Here is a 21403-nt window from a genome sequence, read left to right on the forward strand (position 1 = left end):
AACTGACTGACTGTGTGTATTGTATAATGTCCATAGCAACTGACTGACTGTATGTATTGTATAATGTTCATAGCAACTAACTGACTGTGTGTATTGTATAATGTCCATAGCAACTGACTGACTGTGTGTATTGTATAATGTCCATAGCAACTGACTGACTGTGTGTATTGTATAATGTCCATAGCAACTGACTGACTGTATGTATTGTATAATGTCCATAGCAACTGACTGACTGTGTGTATTGTATAATGTCCATAGCAACTGACTGACTGTATGTATTGTATAATGTCCATAGCAACTGACTGACTGTGTGTATTGTATAATGTCCATAGCAACTGACTGACTGTGTGTATTGTATAATGTCCATAGCAACTGACTGACTGTGTGAATTGTATAATGTCCATAGCAACTGACTGACTGTATGTATTGTATAATGTCCATAGCAACTGACTGACTGTGTGTATTGTATAATGTCCATAGTAACTGACTGACTGTGTGAAATGTATAATGTCCATAGCAACTGACTGACTGTGTGTATAAGGTCCACAGCAACCTACTCTACGTAGAAGGTCCATAATAACAGTCTCGGAGCACCTTTTTTTCTGTTAGTACTTATGATGCCACTCACACTGCCCTACACTCACCTCCTCTATGTCCAAGTTTTTCCTGGATTTGTAAATGAACTCTCCGATAGCTACAAACACAGAGAGAACCAGTCCGGCTGCTAGCACTATGAAAATGCCACCGATGTTCTCCACTCCCAAGGCGCTGGCCTCCTTACTGTCCTCCTCAGGACAACCATTCCCTCTCCACCACTTCTCCTTCATCATGTGGAGCTTCCCTTCTTCCTGGAGCTGCAGGATGGCGATGGTCACCTTGTCTCTGTAGGGGGAGCCTGGGGGAGAGAGGAATGAGATCTGAGTATCAGAGCAGCTTCTGAGGCCATTAGGTAAACAAAAATAGGTCACAAATGAGCTTCATTGCCCAAACAAATAGCTACATAGCACATCATCAGCATAAAGTGAAGAATTTTGTGCATGTCTGGTGACTGACGGGCAGCATGAGCGAGTGGTTCTGGGTAGAAAAAACAGCAAAGGGGAGAGAGGGCAGCCTTGACGTGTTGCTCTAGCATGTCAGCATTCAGAAGTGATAGGGGAGGGTAATTCACACAAAGGGTTTTTTCCTGCGTCCGTGGTTCTTACCTATGGGAGTGCCTACGCCGTAGCCCTTAGAGTCTATGAGGCCTCCGATCTGCGTGAGGTTACAGTTCCTCTGACTGATGTACTCTATGCTGGTGGACTCCATGAGGAGAGCGTAGTCTGTGGTCATGACTCTCTGGATCCCCTCTCTGTTGTTCTTCACCAGAGCTGTGTTCTTCCTGCTGCTCATAAACGCCCACATCTTCTCATAGGTGGAGATCTTGGATTTCTAAATGGACAACAACACATTGTTTCCTTTTAAACAATAATAATAATAATAATAGCACGTGGAGATTAGATTTCTGAGGAAAAGCAAAGAAGGGAGAATTTGATGCCAAAATCGCCAATTCAATGCAGATTCATAGGAAAACTGAACAGACTTTTACAGCCATTTCAGATGTGTGGCTATAAAGCGCATTACCTCATATTGCTGGGTCTGTTGACATTGTAAATATTAGAGGTCAGCGTTAGGCAACAACTAACATATTGGACAGAAATGTATTGTTTCACACAGTTATTGGAGACTTCTGTCCCGTTGAGAAAATCAAAAAGTTTTGATATAGAGAGCATGACCCCACATTACTCGATTCATTGATATTACTACACAATGATGATATATTAACATTTGGCATATTGGACAGAGATGTGTTGTTTTAGACTGGTGGAATATGAAATATGTCTGATTACAGAATGAATGGTTACACTGCAATGGACAGGCCTGTCCAGTTGTTTATGAGAACATCCCTTCTCTGACATTAAAGGATCTATATAAAGTGCATTACCCCACATTGCTAGATTTGTTATTGTACAAAGTGTTCACATGGGAAAAACATATTAGACAGAGACAATTTGTTTCACGCTGCTATGGAAATGCCTGTCCAGTTGCTTATAGTGAAGTCTAAACCCCTGCTGGTGTTTCCCTTCCTTCAATCATCTGGGTAAGCGTGACAGCTGTGTTTAAATCTCTCTCTGTTGACTAATCTGCTCTATGTATCCAGAGGTACTAGAGTAGGCTTGCTAGGAGATATAGGGAAAGTCATCATCTAGAGATCCTACAGTAAGCTAGCTAGGAGATATAGGGTCCTACAGTGGTCTAGCTTGGATATATAGGGGAAGTCATCACCCAGAGGTCCTACAGTAAGCTGGCTAGGAGATATAGGGTCCTACAGTAAGCTAGCTGGGAGATATACGGTCCTACAGTTAGCTAGCTAAGAGATATAGGGTCCTACAGTTAGCTACAGTGACTTGCGAAAGTATTCGTTTCCCTTGAACTTTGCGACCTTTTGCCACATTTCAGGCTTCAAACATAAAGATATAAAACTGTATTTTTTTGTGAAGAATCAACAACAAGTGGGACACAATCATGAAGTGGAACGACATTTATTGGATATTTCAAACTTTTTTAACAAATCAAAAACTGAAAAAATGGGCGTGCAAAATTATTCAGCAAGCCTTAAGTTAATACTTTGTAGCGCCACCTTTTGCTGCGATTACAGCTGTAAGTCGGTTGGGGTATGTCTCTATCAGTTTTGCACATCGAGAGACTGAATTTTTTTCCATTGCTCCTTGCAAAACAGCTCGAGCTCAGTGAGGTTGGATGGAGAGCATTTGTGAACAGCAGTTTTCAGTTCTTTCCACAGATTCTCGATTGGTTTCAGGTCTGGACTTTGACTTGGCCATTCTAACACCTGGATATGTTTATTTTTGAACCATTCCATTGTAGATTTTGCTTTATGTTTTGGATCATTGTCTTGTTGGAAGACAAATCTCCGTCCCAGTCTCAGGTCTTTTGCAAACTCCATCAGGTTTTCTTCCAGAATGGTCCTGTATTTGGCTCCATCCATCTTCCCATCAATTTTAACCATCTTCCCTGTCCCTGCTGAAGAAGAGCAGGCCCAAACCATGATGCTGCCACTGCCATGTTTGACAGTGGGGATGGTGTGTTCAGGGTGATGAGCTGTGTTGCTTTTACGCCAAACATAACGTTTTGCATTGTTGCCAAAAAGTTCCATTTTGGTTTCATCTGACCAGAGCACCTTCTTCCGTTTTTGATTTGTTAAAAAAGTTTGAAATACCCAATAAATGTCGTTCCACTTCATGATTGTGTCCCACTTGTTGTTGATTCTTCACAAAAAAATACAGTTTTAAATCTTTATGTTTGAAGCCTGAAATGTGGCAAAAGGTCGCAAAGTTCAAGGGGGCCGAATACTTTCACAAGGCACTGTAGCTAGGAGATATAGGGTGCTACAGTTAGCTAGCTAGGAGATATAGGGTGCTACAGTTAGCTAGCTAGGAGATATAGGGTGCTACAGTTAGCTAGCTAGGAGATATAGGGTGCTACAGTTAGCTAGCTAGGAGATATAGGGTCCTACAGTTAGCTAGCTAGGAGATATAGGGTCCTACAGTAAGCTGGCTATGAGATATAGGGGAAGCCATCAAGCCTGACAGTGTTAATGGATTAAACCTCATCAGGTTGCAGCAGTTAATGGGCGACAAGTTCCTAACCTCCTAACTCAGACTGACATCCCAAATGACACCCTATTCCCTATGTTTTTATGCATTTAGCCTTTAATTAACTCGGCAAGTCAGTTAAGAACAAATTCTTATTTACAATGGCGGCCTCCCAAAAGGCAAAAGGCCTCCTGTGGGGACGTGGGCTGGGATTAAACATAAAAATATAGGCCAAAACACACATCACGCAAGAGAGACAACACAACACTACATAAAGAGAGACCTAAGACAACAACATAGCATGACAAGCAACACAACATGACAACAACATGGTAGCAACACAACATGTAGTGCACTACTTATAGGCTCATAGGGCTCTGGTCAAAAGTAGTGCACTATATAGGGAATAGGGCTCTGGTCAAAAGTAGTGCACTATATAGGGAATAGGGTGCCATTAGGGATGTAACCTCACTTCCTCTCTCCCTCCCGCTCCCTATTTTCTGATGAAATTATATATATATTTTTTAAACATTCATTCTCACGTTTCAGCCTTGCAGACAGATGGTCGACGCACATGTAGAGTATTACAGTCTTATGTTAAGACTCAAAACTATCTCCTGTCTAAGGCATCAAGGACAAACAACTGTGAGATAGGTGGATGGTGGTCTCTCTTTGCAATATAATATCTCTGAATATACTGTAGTAGTAGTATATCACATACGTTATCCTTCTCTATGTTCTGTTTGAAGAAGAAATATAGCCAGGAGATGAGCTCAGAGAGAGAGAGATATTGAAATTGTTGAAGAGGGTCCGTCCGTCTGTCTGTCTCTCCATGCCTGTCTCTGTGTGTGTCCGTCTGTCTGTTTCTCCATGCCTGTCTCTGTGTGTGTCCGTCTGTCTGTTTCTCCATGCTTGTCTCTGTGTGTGTCCGTCTGTCTGTTTCTCCATGCCTGTCTCTGTGTGTGTCTGTCTGTCTGTCTCTCCATGCCTGTCTCTGTGTGTGTCCCTGTGTGTGTCCATGTGTTTCCCTGTGTGTGTCCGTCTGTCTGTTTCTCCATGCCTGTCTCTGTGTGTGTCCGTCTGTCTGTTTCTCCATGCCTGTCTCTGTGTGTGTCCGTCTGTCTGTTTCTCCATGCCTGTCTCTGTGTGTGTCCGTCTGTCTGTTTCTCCATGCCTGTCTCTGTGTGTGTCCGTCTGTCTGTTTCTCCATGCCTGTCTCTGTGTGTGTCCGTCTGTCTGTTTCTCCATGCCTGTCTCTGTGTGTGTCCGTCTGTCTGTTTCTCTATACCTGTCTCTGTGTGTGTCCGTCTGTCTGTTTCTCCATGCCTGTCTCTGTGTGTGTCCCTGTGTGTGTCCGTGTGTGTCCCTGTGTGTGTCCGTGTGTGTCCCGGTGTGTGTGTGTGTGTGTGTCCGTGTGTGTGTGTGTGTGTGTCCGTGTATGTGCCTGTGTGTGTACCCGTGTGTGTGTGTGTGTGTGTGTGTGTGTGTGTGTGTGTGTGTGTGTGTGTGTGTGTGTGTGTGTGTGTGTGTGTGTGTGTGTGTGTGTGTGTGTGTGTGTGTGTGTGTGTGTGTGTGTGTGTGTGTGTGTGTGTGTGTGTCCACCTGTGTGTGTGTGTGTGTGTGTGCGTCCGCCTGTGTACCTTGAAGAAGGTCATGGTTGATCCGTCTCTCACAGCTCCATACTCTATCTTAGTCTGCTTGGCCAGGTCGTCAGCCGAGTCGATGGGAGAGTCCATCCTCTCCACGGTGAGGAAGGCAGCCAGGTTGGCCGTGTAAGAGGAGATGATGATGAGGGTGAAGAACCACCAGATGCCTCCTACTATCCTCGTAGACAGGGCTTTAGGCATCAGCTCAGATCCTGTTGCATGAAAACCAATAACACAGACAGGTTAGAGGAGTCCATTCCTATTTATAGAGTCTCATGAGATGACAAGAATTTGTCTGAAAGCCGAAAAATCGGTGCTCTCTTGGATAATAATGAATTCATGTGGTTATTTTTGGTTTGCCGGTCTTGTAACATTAACCAAACACCTTTAACAATTTGTCTGAAACCAATTATCTAAGAAAATGTTGTATTGAAAAAAAAATAAACCGACTTAAATTGCGCTCGCTAATTTTCCCACCCATATGAACAATCTTTGCTTTGCATTCTTTGCAGTACAGAGGAAGGAGACACGAGGCTAGTGTGAGGAGCACATTCATGAATCCTTAGTCTTGTTCCTGACAGCAGTACCTGGCTGCATTAGTGGGCTAAAAGAGAGAAATAGACGGCTGTACCTTGCTGCATCAGAGCTCCCACCCCAAACCAGACAGAGTTGATGAGAGTGAAGTTGTTCTCCACCACGTCAGAGTCAGGGTTACAGGGGTGAGGGTTGTACCACTCATAGGGGGTAAACCTACACACAGGGGAAAAAAAGGACAGTTAAACATTAACAATGGATGTGTCCAAAATGGCACCCTATTTACCATAGTGCACTACTTTCGACCAAAGGTTAAAAAATAAAATAAAAAAGTAGTGCCCTGCATATGTAATAGGGTGCAATTTGGGACGCATTCAATGAAAACATACTGTATGTAAGTTCAGCTTCACCGCTACCAGCAAGGTTTTGTTATATTGGGTCGTCACCCTAAAATCTAGACCCCAATCATTGTGAGTCGCTTTGGATAAGAGCGCATGCTAAATGACTAACATATAAAGGCAATGAATTCTATTTCTTTTGGCTCCCATTTCCTGTTTGAACCCAAAGGTAGGACACTAAAGTAAAGTCATGTAAAGTTCATTATTCATATGAAGAGAATGAATTAGGCTGTTTGAGAAAGTTTGAATCCATAGCAACATGCCTACACATTGTCTGTTTGGAGCACAATAGACCAACATAACTACTGTAGTAGGTCACAAAGCTGTGTGCTGGAAAACCCTTGGTAGAGCATGGGGGGGGGAGTACGTGCTCATGTGAATTTCCTTTATTTTTTGGCTCCAGACCAATGCCTACTTCTCACTTCAAATGTAGTAAAAAATAAAAAATAAAATGTAAGTGTTTGTTTACATTTTCTTTGTTTACAAATGTTGGAGTAAAACAAGCTTATATTTTAGGTTTTGATGGGTTACGACAGTTCATGATTTCACGAGTTCACGACTAATAAGTTTTATTCTTCAAGAATCAATCAGTACATATCACTAATTATAAGTCCAAAAATGGATGTAACAACTGCTGAATGCCCTTTTAAGAACGGAAGCATAGAAATAGCACATATAGAACATATCTACCGCTTCTTAGACTTGCTTTAATAAGAATGACAGATCTATAACTCACCTTTCTAGCTGAATTTGGTCAGATCACCCAAAAAGTAACATATTTCAGCTTTTAAGAGGCCGTTCGTTACCTGATAATGACAACGAGAGCACAGCTGACTCAGAGCCAGGCCAGAAGCACAGGGTTCACTCTAAACCCTACACTCTTACACCCTACGCCCTACACCCTAACCCAGCAATGATAAACACTACACATTTGACTCCAGGCCAGAAGCACAAACAGGTAATTGCCAAAATAAAGGAAACACCAACATAAAGGAGCCAGTTGGGTCGCCTCAACAGAACAGCTTCAGTGCACCTTGGCATAGATTATACAAGTGTCTGAAACTCTATTGGAGGGATGTGACTCCATTCTTCCACAAAGGAAATTCCATAAGCACAAGCATTTCGCTACACTTGCATTAACATCTGCTAACCATGTGTATGTGACAAATACAATTTGATTTGATTTGAATTGATAATTTGATGTTTTGTTGACGGTGGCGAAAAACTTGCTCCAGAATCTCCCGTAAGTTGTTAAATTGGGCTGAAAATGGGGCTGAGATCCCGAACACAGCAGCTGTCAGCTCAAAGGAAAAGGAGAGAATGAGTGTGGATCAGAGCAGCGCTTCAGAAAGCGTCACAGAGTCACAGGAACAGTGCCGAGGGAAACATGTAGCACCACACGATGCTACATGGTGGAAGTTCCCCCCACGCGTCTGTCCGTAGGAACAGACATCACCTCATCCATATGGACTGACCTGAGAACAACAACACTTCCGCAGGAGAAGATTCGAGTGTCTTCACCACTCCGACACACCGCGTTGCCATAACCACCAACACACAAGGTAATCCTGGACGTGTCTATTACACCCAGAACAATATTTATAAATATATATTTAATAAAAGGATTTATAAATCAGAGAAACAAGAACAAAAGACTGAGCTCAAAGTTTAAAAAAAAAAATAATAATGTAAAGATAAAACTACAGCGGTCAAGTTGTTTCACTTGTAATTTATTTAAATATTTTACGTTCATGTCTATGTTGTAATGTTCCGGAAGAACTAGGGTAGTGGGTTCAATCCCCGGGACCACCCATACGTAGAATGTATGCACACATGACTGTAAGTCGCTTTGGATAAAAGCGTCTGCTAAATGGCATATATTATTATTATTATTATTATAACTAGGCAGGAACAGACCTACCGACATAAGGGCAGAATAATCCCTTGAGGTCTGTTGAGAAACTCTACCCTTTGTTCTCTGAAAAGGGGAGATGTGGGGTTATTTGCATATTGCGCCCTGATTGGTCATATGCTAATGATGGGATTTATTGGCATTTACTCTGCCCAGTAAGGGGCTAAGTGGACCTAAACCCCACACCAGAACAGAACAGAACTGCCAGAACCATCATTGTTGCCTTTATTTTGGCAGTAAACCTGTACATCCAGATGTCAGGAGACAGTGTTCACCCGAACCCCTGAACCCCTGACCCCTGACACCTTACCCCTGAAACCTGACCCCTAACCCCTTACCCCCTGACCCCTAACCCCTGACACCTGACCCCCTGACCCCTAACCCCTTACCTGGCAATGACAAACAGGACACAGCTGACTCCGAGGCACGCCAGTAGTACGTACATCCAGATGTCAGGAGACAGGGGGTTGAGGAAGGAGAACACTCCGGGGTTGGTGCCGTTGGGTTTGTGGTACAGGATACTGATTCCCAGGGTCATAAAGGGTTTAGAGAAGTCTATCACCTTCTCCCTCACATAGGTGATGGTCAGAGGAGCCACAGCCAGGTCTGCTACCTGTCATAGGCAGAGCAGGTTAATGCAGAAATTACATCAGGGCTAATCCGAGTGACCACAGCCAGGTCTGCTACCTGTCATAGACAGAGCAGGTTCTATAGGAATTGCATCAGGCCTGGCCGACCCTGTTCCTGGAGAGATACCCTACTGAAAGTTTATACTCCAAACCTGTTCTTGGAGAGATACCCTCCTGAAGGTTTAAACTCCAACCCTGTTCCTGGAGAGACACACTCCTGTAGGTTTTCACTCCAACCCTAATCTAGCGCACCTGATTCTTATAATTAGCACATCATCATCTATCACTCCAGTGTTAATGCTAAATTGTAATTATTTCGCCTCTATGGCCTATTTATTGCCTTACCTCCCTACTCTTCTACATTTGCACACACTGTACATATATTTTGTATTGTGTTATTGACTATACGTTTGTTTACGTGTAACTCTGTGTTGTCTGTTCACACTGCTTTGCTTTATCTTGGCCAGGTCGCAGTTGTAAATGAGAACTTGTTCTCAACTGGCCTACCTGGTTAAATAAAGGTGTTCTCAACTAGCCTACCTGGTTAAATAAAGGTGTTCTCAACTAGCCCACCTGGTTAAATAAAGGTGTTCTCAACTAGCCCACCTGGTTAAATAAAGGTGTTCTCAACTAGCCCACCTGGTTAAATAAAGGTGTTCTCAACTAGCCCACCTGGTTAAATAAAGGTGTTCTCAACTAGCCCACCTGGTTAAATAAAGGTGTTCTCAACTAGCCTACCTGGTTAAATAAAGGTGTTCTCAACTAGCCTAACTGGTTAAATAAAGGTGTTCTCAACTAGCCCACCTGGTTAAATAAAGGTGTTCTCAACTAGCCCACCTGGTTAAATAAAGGTGTTCTCAACTAGCCCACCTGGTTAAATAAAGGTGTTCTCAACTAGCCCACCTGGTTAAATAAAGGTGTTCTCAACTAGCCCACCTGGTTAAATAAAGGTGTTCTCAACTAGCCCACCTGGTTAAATAAAGGTGTTCTCAACTAGCCCACCTGGTTAAATAAAGGTGTTCTCAACTAGCCTACCTGGTTAAATAAAGGTGTTCTCAACTAGCCTACCTGTTAAATAAAGGTGTTCTCAACTGGCCTACCTGGTTAAATAAAGGTGTTCTCAACTAGCCCACCTGGTTAAATAAAGGTGTTCTCAACTAGCCTACCTGGTTAAATAAAGGTGTTCTCAACTAGCCTACCTGGTTAAATAAAGGTGTTCTCAACTAGCCTACCTGGTTAAATAAAGGTGTTCTCAACTAGCCTACCTAGTTAAATAAAGGTGTTCTCAACTAGCCTAACTGGTTAAATAAAGGTGTTCTCAACTAGCCTAACTGGTTAAATAAAGGTGTTCTCAACTAGCCCACCTGGTTAAATAAAGGTGTTCTCAACTAGCCCACCTGGTTAAATAAAGGTGTTCTCAACTAGCCCACCTGGTTAAATAAAGGTGTTCTCAACTAGCCTACCTGGTTAAATAAAGGTGTTCTCAACTAGCCTACCTAGTTAAATAAAGGTGTTCTCAACTAGCCTAACTGGTTAAATAAAGGTGTTCTCAACTAGCCCACCTGGTTAAATAAAGGTGTTCTCAACTAGCCCACCTGGTTAAATAAAGGTGTTCTCAACTAGCCCACCTGGTTAAATAAAGGTGTTCTCAACTAGCCCACCTGGTTAAATAAAGGTGTTCTCAACTAGCCCACCTGGTTAAATAAAGGTGTTCTCAACTAGCCTACCTGGTTAAATAAAGGTGTTCTCAACTAGCCTACCTGGTTAAATAAAGGTGTTCTCAACTAGCCTACCTAGTTAAATAAAGGTGTTCTCAACTAGCCTAACTGGTTAAATAAAGGTGTTCTCAACTAGCCTAACTGGTTAAATAAAGGTGTTCTCAACTAGCCCACCTGGTTAAATAAAGGTGTTCTCAACTAGCCCACCTGGTTAAATAAAGGTGTTCTCAACTAGCCCACCTGGTTAAATAAAGGTGTTCTCAACTAGCCTACCTGGTTAAATAAAGGTGTTCTCAACTAGCCTACCTAGTTAAATAAAGGTGTTCTCAACTAGCCTAACTGGTTAAATAAAGGTGTTCTCAACTAGCCCACCTGGTTAAATAAAGGTGTTCTCAACTAGCCCACCTGGTTAAATAAAGGTGTTCTCAACTAGCCCACCTGGTTAAATAAAGGTGTTCTCAACTAGCCCACCTGGTTAAATAAAGGTGTTCTCAACTAGCCTACCTGGTTAAATAAAGGTGTTCTCAACTAGCCTACCTGTTAAATAAAGGTGTTCTCAACTGGCCTACCTGGTTAAATAAAGGTGTTCTCAACTAGCCCACCTGGTTAAATAAAGGTGTTCTCAACTAGCCCACCTGGTTAAATAAAGGTGTTCTCAACTAGCCTACCTGGTTAAATAAAGGTGTTCTCAACTAGCCTACCTGGTTAAATAAAGGTGTTCTCAACTAGCCTAACTGGTTAAATAAAGGTGTTCTCAACTAGCCTAACTGGTTAAATAAAGGTGTTCTCAACTAGCCCACCTGGTTAAATAAAGGTGTTCTCAACTAGCCCACCTGGTTAAATAAAGGTGTTCTCAACTAGCCCACCTGGTTAAATAAAGGTGTTCTCAACTAGCCCACCTGGTTAAATAAAGGTGTTCTCAACTAGCCTACCTGGTTAAATAAAGGTGTTCTCAACTAGCCTACCTAGTTAAATAAAGGTGTTCTCAACTAGCCTAACTGGTTAAATAAAGGTGTTCTCAACTAGCCCACCTGGTTAAATAAAGGTGTTCTCAACTAGCCCACCTGGTTAAATAAAGGTGTTCTCAACTAGCCCACCTGGTTAAATAAAGGTGTTCTCAACTAGCCCACCTGGTTAAATAAAGGTGTTCTCAACTAGCCCACCTGGTTAAATAAAGGTGTTCTCAACTAGCCTACCTGGTTAAATAAAGGTGTTCTCAACTAGCCTACCTGGTTAAATAAAGGTGTTCTCAACTAGCCTACCTGGTTAAATAAAGGTGTTCTCAACTAGCCTACCTGGTTAAATAAAGGTGTTCTTAACTAGCCTAACTGGTTAAATAAAGGTGTTCTCAACTAGCCCACCTGGTTAAATAAAGGTGTTCTCAACTAGCCCACCTGGTTAAATAAAGGTGTTCTCAACTAGCCCACCTGGTTAAATAAAGGTGTTCTCAACTAGCCTACCTGGTTAAATAAAGGTGTTCTCAACTAGCCTACCTAGTTAAATAAAGGTGTTCTCAACTAGCCTAACTGGTTAAATAAAGGTGTTCTCAACTAGCCCACCTGGTTAAATAAAGGTGTTCTCAACTAGCCTACCTGGTTAAATAAAGGTGTTCTCAACTAGCCCACCTGGTTAAATAAAGGTGTTCTCAACTAGCCTAACTGGTTAAATAAAGGTGTTCTCAACTAGCCTAACTGGTTAAATAAAGGTGTTCTCAACTAGCCTAACTGGTTAAATAAAGGTGTTCTCAACTAGCCCACCTGGTTAAATAAAGGTGTTCTCAACTAGCCCACCTGGTTAAATAAAGGTGTTCTCAACTAGCCCACCTGGTTAAATAAAGGTGTTCTCAACTAGCCTACCTGGTTAAATAAAGGTGTTCTCAACTAGCCTACCTAGTTAAATAAAGGTGTTCTCAACTAGCCTACCTAGTTAAATAAAGGTGTTCTCAACTAGCCCACCTGGTTAAATAAAGGTGTTCTCAACTAGCCCACCTGGTTAAATAAAGGTGTTCTCAACTAGCCCACCTGGTTAAATAAAGGTGTTCTCAACTAGCCCACCTGGTTAAATAAAGGTGTTCTCAACTAGCCCACCTGGTTAAATAAAGGTGTTCTCAACTAGCCTACCTGGTTAAATAAAGGTGTTCTCAACTAGCCTACCTGGTTAAATAAAGGTGTTCTCAACTAGCCTACCTGGTTAAATAAAGGTGTTCTCAACTAGCCTAACTGGTTAAATAAAGGTGTTCTCAACTAGCCTAACTGGTTAAATAAAGGTGTTCTCAACTAGCCCACCTGGTTAAATAAAGGTGTTCTCAACTAGCCCACCTGGTTAAATAAAGGTGTTCTCAACTAGCCCACCTGGTTAAATAAAGGTGTTCTCAACTAGCCTACCTGGTTAAATAAAGGTGTTCTCAACTAGCCTACCTGGTTAAATAAAGGTGTTCTCAACTAGCCTAACTGGTTAAATAAAGGTGTTCTCAACTAGCCCACCTGGTTAAATAAAGGTGTTCTCAACTAGCCCACCTGGTTAAATAAAGGTGTTCTCAACTAAATAAAGCCTACCTGGTTAAATAAAGGTGTTCTCAACTAGCCCACCTGGTTAAATAAAGGTGTTCTCAACTAGCCTACCTGGTTAAATAAAGGTGTTCTCAACTAGCCTACCTGGTTAAATAAAGGTGTTCTCAACTAGCCTACCTAGTTAAATAAAGGTGTTCTCAACTAGCCTAACTGGTTAAATAAAGGTGTTCTCAACTAGCCTAACTGGTTAAATAAAGGTGTTCTCAACTAGCCCACCTGGTTAAATAAAGGTGTTCTCAACTAGCCCACCTGGTTAAATAAAGGTGTTCTCAACTAGCCCACCTGGTTAAATAAAGGTGTTCTCAACTAGCCTACCTGGTTAAATAAAGGTGTTCTCAACTAGCCTACCTAGTTAAATAAAGGTGTTCTCAACTAGCCCACCTGGTTAAATAAAGGTGTTCTCAACTAGCCCACCTGGTTAAATAAAGGTGTTCTCAACTAGCCCACCTGGTTAAATAAAGGTGTTCTCAACTAGCCTACCTGGTTAAATAAAGGTGTTCTCAACTAGCCTACCTGGTTAAATAAAGGTGTTCTCAACTAGCCTACCTGGTTAAATAAAGGTGTTCTCAACTAGCCTAACTGGTTAAATAAAGGTGTTCTCAACTAGCCTAACTGGTTAAATAAAGGTGTTCTCAACTAGCCCACCTGGTTAAATAAAGGTGTTCTCAACTAGCCCACCTGGTTAAATAAAGGTGTTCTCAACTAGCCCACCTGGTTAAATAAAGGTGTTCTCAACTAGCCTACCTGGTTAAATAAAGGTGTTCTCAACTAGCCTACCTGGTTAAATAAAGGTGTTCTCAACTAGCCCACCTGGTTAAATAAAGGTGTTCTCAACTAGCCCACCTGGTTAAATAAAGGTGTTCTCAACTAGCCCACCTGGTTAAATAAAGGTGTTCTCAACTAGCCCACCTGGTTAAATAAAGGTGTTCTCAACTAGCCTACCTGGTTAAATAAAGGTGTTCTCAACTAGCCCACCTGGTTAAATAAAGGTGTTCTCAACTAGCCTACCTGGTTAAATAAAGGTGTTCTCAACTAGCCCACCTGGTTAAATAAAGGTGTTCTCAACTAGCCTAACTGGTTAAATAAAGGTGTTCTCAACTAGCCTACCTGGTTAAATAAAGGTGTTCTCAACTAGCCTACCTAGTTAAATAAAGGTGTTCTCAACTAGCCTAACTGGTTAAATAAAGGTGTTCTCAACTAGCCTAACTGGTTAAATAAAGGTGTTCTCAACTAGCCCACCTGGTTAAATAAAGGTGTTCTCAACTAGCCCACCTGGTTAAATAAAGGTGTTCTCAACTAGCCCACCTGGTTAAATAAAGGTGTTCTCAACTAGCCTACCTGGTTAAATAAAGGTGTTCTCAACTAGCCTACCTGGTTAAATAAAGGTGTTCTCAACTAGCCCACCTGGTTAAATAAAGGTGTTCTCAACTAGCCCACCTGGTTAAATAAAGGTGTTCTCAACTAGCCCACCTGGTTAAATAAAGGTGTTCTCAACTAGCCTACCTGGTTAAATAAAGGTGTTCTCAACTAGCCTACCTGGTTAAATAAAGGTGTTCTCAACTAGCCTACCTAGTTAAATAAAGGTGTTCTCAACTAGCCTAACTGGTTAAATAAAGGTGTTCTCAACTAGCCTAACTGGTTAAATAAAGGTGTTCTCAACTAGCCCACCTGGTTAAATAAAGGTGTTCTCAACTAGCCCACCTGGTTAAATAAAGGTGTTCTCAACTAGCCCACCTGGTTAAATAAAGGTGTTCTCAACTAGCCTACCTGGTTAAATAAAGGTGTTCTCAACTAGCCTACCTGGTTAAATAAAGGTGTTCTCAACTAGCCCACCTGGTTAAATAAAGGTGTTCTCAACTAGCCCACCTGGTTAAATAAAGGTGTTCTCAACTAGCCCACCTGGTTAAATAAAGGTGTTCTCAACTAGCCCACCTGGTTAAATAAAGGTGTTCTCAACTAGCCCACCTGGTTAAATAAAGGTGTTCTCAACTAGCCTACCTGGTTAAATAAAGGTGTTCTCAACTAGCCCACCTGGTTAAATAAAGGTGTTCTCAACTAGCCTACCTGGTTAAATAAAGGTGTTCTCAACTAGCCCACCTGGTTAAATAAAGGTGAAATAAAAATAAATACAAATACAAATAAACTGAGTCAGGTTACTTATAACTGGGGTTGGAGCGAAAACCTTCAGGAGGGTAACTCTCCAGGAACAGGGTTGGAGCGAAAACCTTCAGGAGGGTAACTCTCCAGGAACAGGGTTGGAGCGAAAATCTTCAGGAGGGTATCTCTCCAGGAACAGGGTTGGAGCGAAAATCTTCAGGAGGGTATCTCTCCAGGAACAGGGTTGGAGTTAAAACCTTCAGGAGGGTAGCTCTCCAGAAACAGGGTTGGAGTTAAAACCTACAGGAGTGTATCTCTCCAGGAACAGGGTTGGAGTTAAAACCTTCAGGAGGGTATCTCTCCGGGAACAGGGTTGGAGTGAAAACATACAGGAGGGTATCTCTCCGGGAACAGGGTTGGAGTTAAAACCTTCAGGAGGGTATCTCTCCAGAAACAGGGTTGGAGTTAAAACCTTCAGGAGGGTATCTCTCCAGGAACAGGGTTGGAGTTAAAAACTTCAGGAGGGTATCTCTCCGGGAACAGGGTTAGAGTTAAAAACTTCAGGAGGGTATCTCTCCAGGAACAGGTTTGGAGTTAAAACCTTCAGGAGGGTATCTCTCCAGGAACAGGGTTGGGTAGCTCTGAAATACATCGACTAGTTATTAGTAGCATTACTATAAATGTTGATTGACCATATTCACAGTACAGTCCAGTGGGGGAACTCAGCCACTCATGTGAGCCACACACCTGTACTGTACCTGCACTGTACTGTAGTGTACCTGCACTGTACTGTAGTGTACCTGCACTGTACTGTAGTGTACCTGCACTGTACTGTACTGTACCTGCACTGTACTGTACCTGCACTGTACTGTAGTGTACCTGCACTGTACTGTAGTGTACCTGCACTGTACTGTAGTGTACTGTACCTGCACTGTACTGTACCTGCACTGTACTGTACTGTACATGCACTGTACTGTACCTGTACTGTAGTGTACCTGCACTGTACTGTAGTGTACCTGCACTGTACTGTACTGTACCTGCACTGTACTGTACCTGCACTGTACTGTACTGTACCTGCACTGTACTGTACCTGCACTGTACTGTAGTGTACCTGCACTGTACTGTACCTGCACTGTACTGTACTGTACCTGCACTGTACTGTACTGTACCTGCACTGTACTGTAGTGTACCTGCACTGTACTGTACTGTACCTGCACTGTACTGTACCTGCACTGTACTGTAGTGTACCTGCACTGTACTGTAGTGTACCTGCACTGTACTGTAGTGTACTGTACCTGCACTGTACTGTACCTGCACTGTACTGTACTGTACATGCACTGTACTGTACCTGTACTGTAGTGTACCTGCACTGTACTGTAGTGTACCTGCACTGTACTGTACTGTACCTGCACTGTACTGTACCTGCACTGTACTGTACTGTACCTGCACTGTACTGTACCTGCACTGTACTGTAGTGTACCTGCACTGTACTGTGCCTGCACTGTACTGTACTGTACCTGCACTGTACTGTACTGTACCTGCACTGTACTGTAGTGTGACAGCAAGTGATAGGCATCTACCGTAAATATACATTCACTTTTCTCTTTCTTTTCCGTAAAGTAAAACATGTTCTCCTTCTCGTTCTGCCTCTCTCCTGGTACAGGCAAGTGACTCACATGGTCTATGAGTTCCCGCACCATGCCGTTCCATTCTCCCTTATCGTTTTGTGCTCCATACTTCCCGTCAGATACCAGTTTAACCTCGTAGGCAAATCCCAGGATGTTGGACAGCTCCTTCAGTAGGTCCAGGCAGTAACCTTCGAACCGGTCGTTACCGTACAGAGGCTTGTCAGACTTCTTGTACATGACGTAAGGGTTTTCCTGTGAGATGAGGTGATAGAGTCGTCAACATCTCTGTATAAACATACCCCATTAGTAGACTGTGTGGTTTCTTAGTTTGGATTGAGAAAAGATAGTAGAAACCACAGTACACATGGAGTTCCAACTACCCTCTCTAACTGACTTTGTGTATCTTACTACAGTAGTTACTCTAACTATTGGATTATTTCTTATGACTATTTGGACTATTGAAATGTCCCTTATAACTACTAAGACTACTGGACTAGTATATATGGACTACTGGACTATCAACCTATTAGTATATAAGTACTAAGACTATTGGACTGTTATATATGGACTACTGGACTATTATATATGGACTACTGGACTATTATATATGGACTACTGGACTATCAACCTATTAGTATATAAGTACTAAGACTATTGGACTGTTATATATGGACTACTGGACTATCAACCTATTAGTATATAAGTACTAAGACTACTGGACTATCAACCTATTAGTATATAACTACTAAGACTTACTATTAGTATTAGTAAGTCGGGTTGGAGCGAGCGGTCGCATCGGCACTTCGCTCCGCAGGTAGTATAACTTGTTCATTACATTTCATTATAGTACAACGGTTTGATTTGTCTAATCTTAGCAATTTCTTCTTAGCTAGCTACATAGCCGTCTTTGTATCAAAGATAATTGCATAATTATCGTATTTCGTCGTCCTAACGTAGTCTTCACTGCTATTTGCCCAGCAGCTAGCCAGCTAGCCAGCTAGCAAACGCCCACCGATTAGCAGCACTGTAGTAACTATTACACTCAACTGAACGACTTGATTAGTGTAGTGTTAGCTAGCTACATAGCTGTCTTTGCTGTCTTCGTATCCAAGATAATTGTGTAGTTTAGAGTGTGTAGTCTTAGAGTGATTATCTTAATTTACCGAGGTTAGCTAGCCAGCTATTTGTCGTCCTTAACGTAGGAGACTCTGCTAGCTAGCCAACAGCTAGCCGACAGCTAGCCAACAGCTAGCCAACGTCTACCGAATAGACTCAACAACCCGGTCGCATTCACAGGTAGTATCACATTTTCATTTCATTACAGTACAACGGTTTGATTTGTTTGATCGTAGCCAGCTACATAGCTAGCTACATAGCCGTCTTTGTATCAAAGATAATTGTGTAGTCTAGAGCGATTTTCTAGGTTAGCTAGCCAGCTATTGTTGTTCTTTTAACGCAACGTAACGTAATCAACACTGCTAGCTAGCCAGCTAGCCCCCGAATAGCAGCACTGCAGAAACTATTACACTCAACGGAACGACTTGATTAGTGTAGTATCAACAACGCAGCCACTGCCAGCTAACCTACAAAGTCAACAACGCAGCCACTGCCAGCTAGCCTACTTCAGCAGTACTGTATCATTTTAATAATTTTAGTCAATAAGATTCTTGCTACGTAAGCTTAACTTCCTGAACATTTGAGACGTGTAGTCCACTTGTCATTCCAATCTCCTTTGCATTAGCGTAGCCTCTTCTGTAGCCTGTCAACTATGTGTCTGTTTATCTCTGTTCTCTCCTCTCTGCACAGACCATACAAACGCTCCACACCGCGTGGCCGCGGCCACCCTAATCTGGTGGTCCCAGCGCGCACGACCCACGTGGAGTTCCAGGTCTCCGGTAGCCTCTGGAACTGCCGATCTGCGGCCAACAAGGCAGAGTTCATCTCAGCCTATGCCTCCCTCCAGTCCCTCGACTTCTTGGCACTGACGGAAACATGGATCACCACAGACAACACTGCTACTCCTACTGCTCTCTCTTCGTCCGCCCACGTGTTCTCGCACACCCCGAGAGCTTCTGGTCAGCGGGGTGGTGGCACCGGGATCCTCATCTCTCCCAAGTGGTCATTCTCTCTTTCTCCCCTTACCCATCTGTCTATCGCCTCCTTTGAATTCCATGCTGTCACAGTTACCAGCCCTTTCAAGCTTAACATCCTTATCATTTATCGCCCTCCAGGTTCCCTTGGAGAGTTCATCAATGAGCTTGATGCCTTGATAAGCTCCTTTCCTGAGGACGGCTCACCTCTCACAGTGCTGGGCGACTTTAACCTCCCCACGTCTACCTTTGACTCATTCCTCTCTGCCTCCTTCTTTCCACTCCTCTCCTCTTTTGACCTCACCCTCTCACCTTCCCCCTACTCACAAGGCAGGCAATACGCTCGACCTCATCTTTACTAGATGCTGTTCTTCCACTAACCTCATTGCAACTCCCCTCCAAGTCTCCGACCACTACCTTGTATCCTTTTCCCTCTCGCTCTCATCCAACACCTCCCACACTGCCCCTACTCGGATGGTATCGCGCCGTCCCAACCTTTGCTCTCTCTCCCCCGCTACTCTCTCCTCTTCCATCCTATCATCTCTTCCCTCTGCTCAAACCTTCTCCAACCTATCTCCTGATTCTGCCTCCTCAACCCTCCTCTCCTCCCTTTCTGCATCCTTTGACTCTCTATGTCCCCTATCCTCCAGGCCGGCTCGGTCCTCCCCTCCCGCCCCGTGGCTCGACGACTCATTGCGAGCTCACAGAACAGGGCTCCGGGCAGCCGAGCGGAAATGGAGGAAAACTCGCCTCCCTGCGGACCTGGCATCCTTTCACTCCCTCCTCTCTACATTTTCCTCCTCTGTCTCTGCTGCTAAAGCCATTTTCTACCACTCGAAATTCCAAGCATCTGCCTCTAACCCTAGGAAGCTCTTTGCCACCTTCTCTTCCCTCCTGAATCCCCCTCCCCCCTCCTCCCTCTCTGCAGATGACTTCGTCAACCATTTTGAAAAGAAGGTCGACGACATCCGATCCTCGTTTGCTAAGTCAAACGGCACCGCTGGTTCTGCTCACACTGCCCTACCCTGTGCTCTGACCTCTTTCTCCCCTCTCTCTCCAGATGAAATCTCGCGTCTTGTGACGGCCGGCCGCCCAACAACCTGCCCGCTTGACCCTATCCCCTCCTCTCTTCTCCAGACCATTTCCGGAGACCTTCTCCCTTACCTCACCTCGCTCATCAACTCATCCCTGACCGCTGGCTACGTCCCTTCCGTCTTCAAGAGAGCGAGAGTTGCACCCCTTCTGAAAAAACCTACACTCGATCCCTCCGATGTCAACATATACAGACCAGTATCCCTTCTTTCTTTTCTCTCCAAAACTCTTGAACGTGCCGTCCTTGGCCAGCTCTCCCGCTATCTCTCTCTGAATGACCTTCTTGATCCAAATCAGTCAGGTTTCAAGACTAGTCATTCAACTGAGACTGCTCTTCTCTGTATCACGGAGGCGCTCCGCACTGCTAAAGCTAACTCTCTCTCCTCTGCTCTCATCCTTCTAGACCTATCGGCTGCCTTCGATACTGTGAACCATCAGATCCTCCTCTCCACCCTCTCCGAGTTGGGCATCTCCGGCGCGGCCCACGCTTGGATTGCGTCCTACCTGACAGGTCGCTCCTACCAGGTGGCGTGGCGAGAATCTGTCTCCTCACCACGCGCTCTCACCACTGGTGTCCCCAGGGCTCTGTTCTAGGCCCTCTCCTATTCTCGCTATACACCAAGTCACTTGGCTCTGTCATAACCTCACATGGTCTCTCCTATCATTGCTATGCAGACGACACACAATTAATCTTCTCCTTTCCCCCTTCTGATGACCAGGTGGCGAATCGCATCTCTGCATGTCTGGCAGACATATCAGTGTGGATGACGGATCACTACCTCAAGCTGAACCTCGGCAAGACGGAGCTGCTCTTCCTCCCGGGGAAGGACTGCCCGTTCCATGATCTCGCCATCACGGTTGACAACTCCATTGTGTCCTCCTCCCAGAGCGCTAAGAACCTTGGCGTGATCCTGGACAACACCCTGTCGTTTTCAACTAACATCAAGGTGGTGGCCCGTTCCTGTAGGTTCATGCTCTACAACATCCGCAGAGTACGACCCTGCCTCACACAGGAAGCGGCGCAGGTCCTAATCCAGGCACTTGTCATTTCCCGTCTGGATTACTGCAACTCTCTGTTGGCTGGGCTCCCTGCCTGTGCCATTAAACCCCTTCAACTCATCCAGAACTCCGCAGCCCGTCTGGTGTTCAACCTTCCCAAGTTCTCTCACGTCACTCCGCTCCTCCACTCTCTCCACTGGCTTCCAGTTGAAGCTCGCATCCGCTACAAGACCATGGTGCTTGCCTACGGAGCTGTGAGGGGAACGGCACCTCAGTACCTCCAGGCTCTGATCAGGCCCTACACCCAAACAAGGGCACTGCGTTCATCCACCTCTGGCCTGCTCGCCTCCCTACCACTGAGGAAGTACAGTTCCCGCTCAGCCCAGTCAAAACTGTTCGCTGCTCTGGCCCCCCAATGGTGGAACAAACTCCCTCACGAC

General features: G+C 44.0%; 1 protein-coding gene across 2 annotated transcripts in view; it reads right to left on the bottom strand.

Moving 5' to 3' along the window:
- Nucleotides 1–261: 261 nt before the first annotated feature.
- Nucleotides 262–21403, bottom strand: part of LOC123992478 (glutamate receptor ionotropic, kainate 1) — a 145014-nt gene continuing 123872 nt past the window's right edge. For both annotated transcript variants that reach the window (XM_046293644.1, XM_046293643.1), the window contains 6 exons: nucleotides 16831–17034; nucleotides 8530–8753; nucleotides 5928–6046; nucleotides 5291–5508; nucleotides 1203–1428; nucleotides 262–895 (listed from right to left, as the gene is read on the bottom strand). In XM_046293644.1, the coding sequence (XP_046149600.1) occupies nucleotides 606–895; nucleotides 1203–1428; nucleotides 5291–5508; nucleotides 5928–6046; nucleotides 8530–8753; nucleotides 16831–17034 (1281 nt within the window). In that variant the 3' untranslated portion in view covers nucleotides 262–605. The remainder of the gene's footprint in view (nucleotides 896–1202; nucleotides 1429–5290; nucleotides 5509–5927; nucleotides 6047–8529; nucleotides 8754–16830; nucleotides 17035–21403) is intronic.

Source organism: Oncorhynchus gorbuscha, linkage group LG13 (genome assembly GCF_021184085.1).
Source record: "Oncorhynchus gorbuscha isolate QuinsamMale2020 ecotype Even-year linkage group LG13, OgorEven_v1.0, whole genome shotgun sequence".
In the NCBI taxonomy this organism is placed as follows: Eukaryota; Metazoa; Chordata; class Actinopteri; order Salmoniformes; family Salmonidae; genus Oncorhynchus; species Oncorhynchus gorbuscha.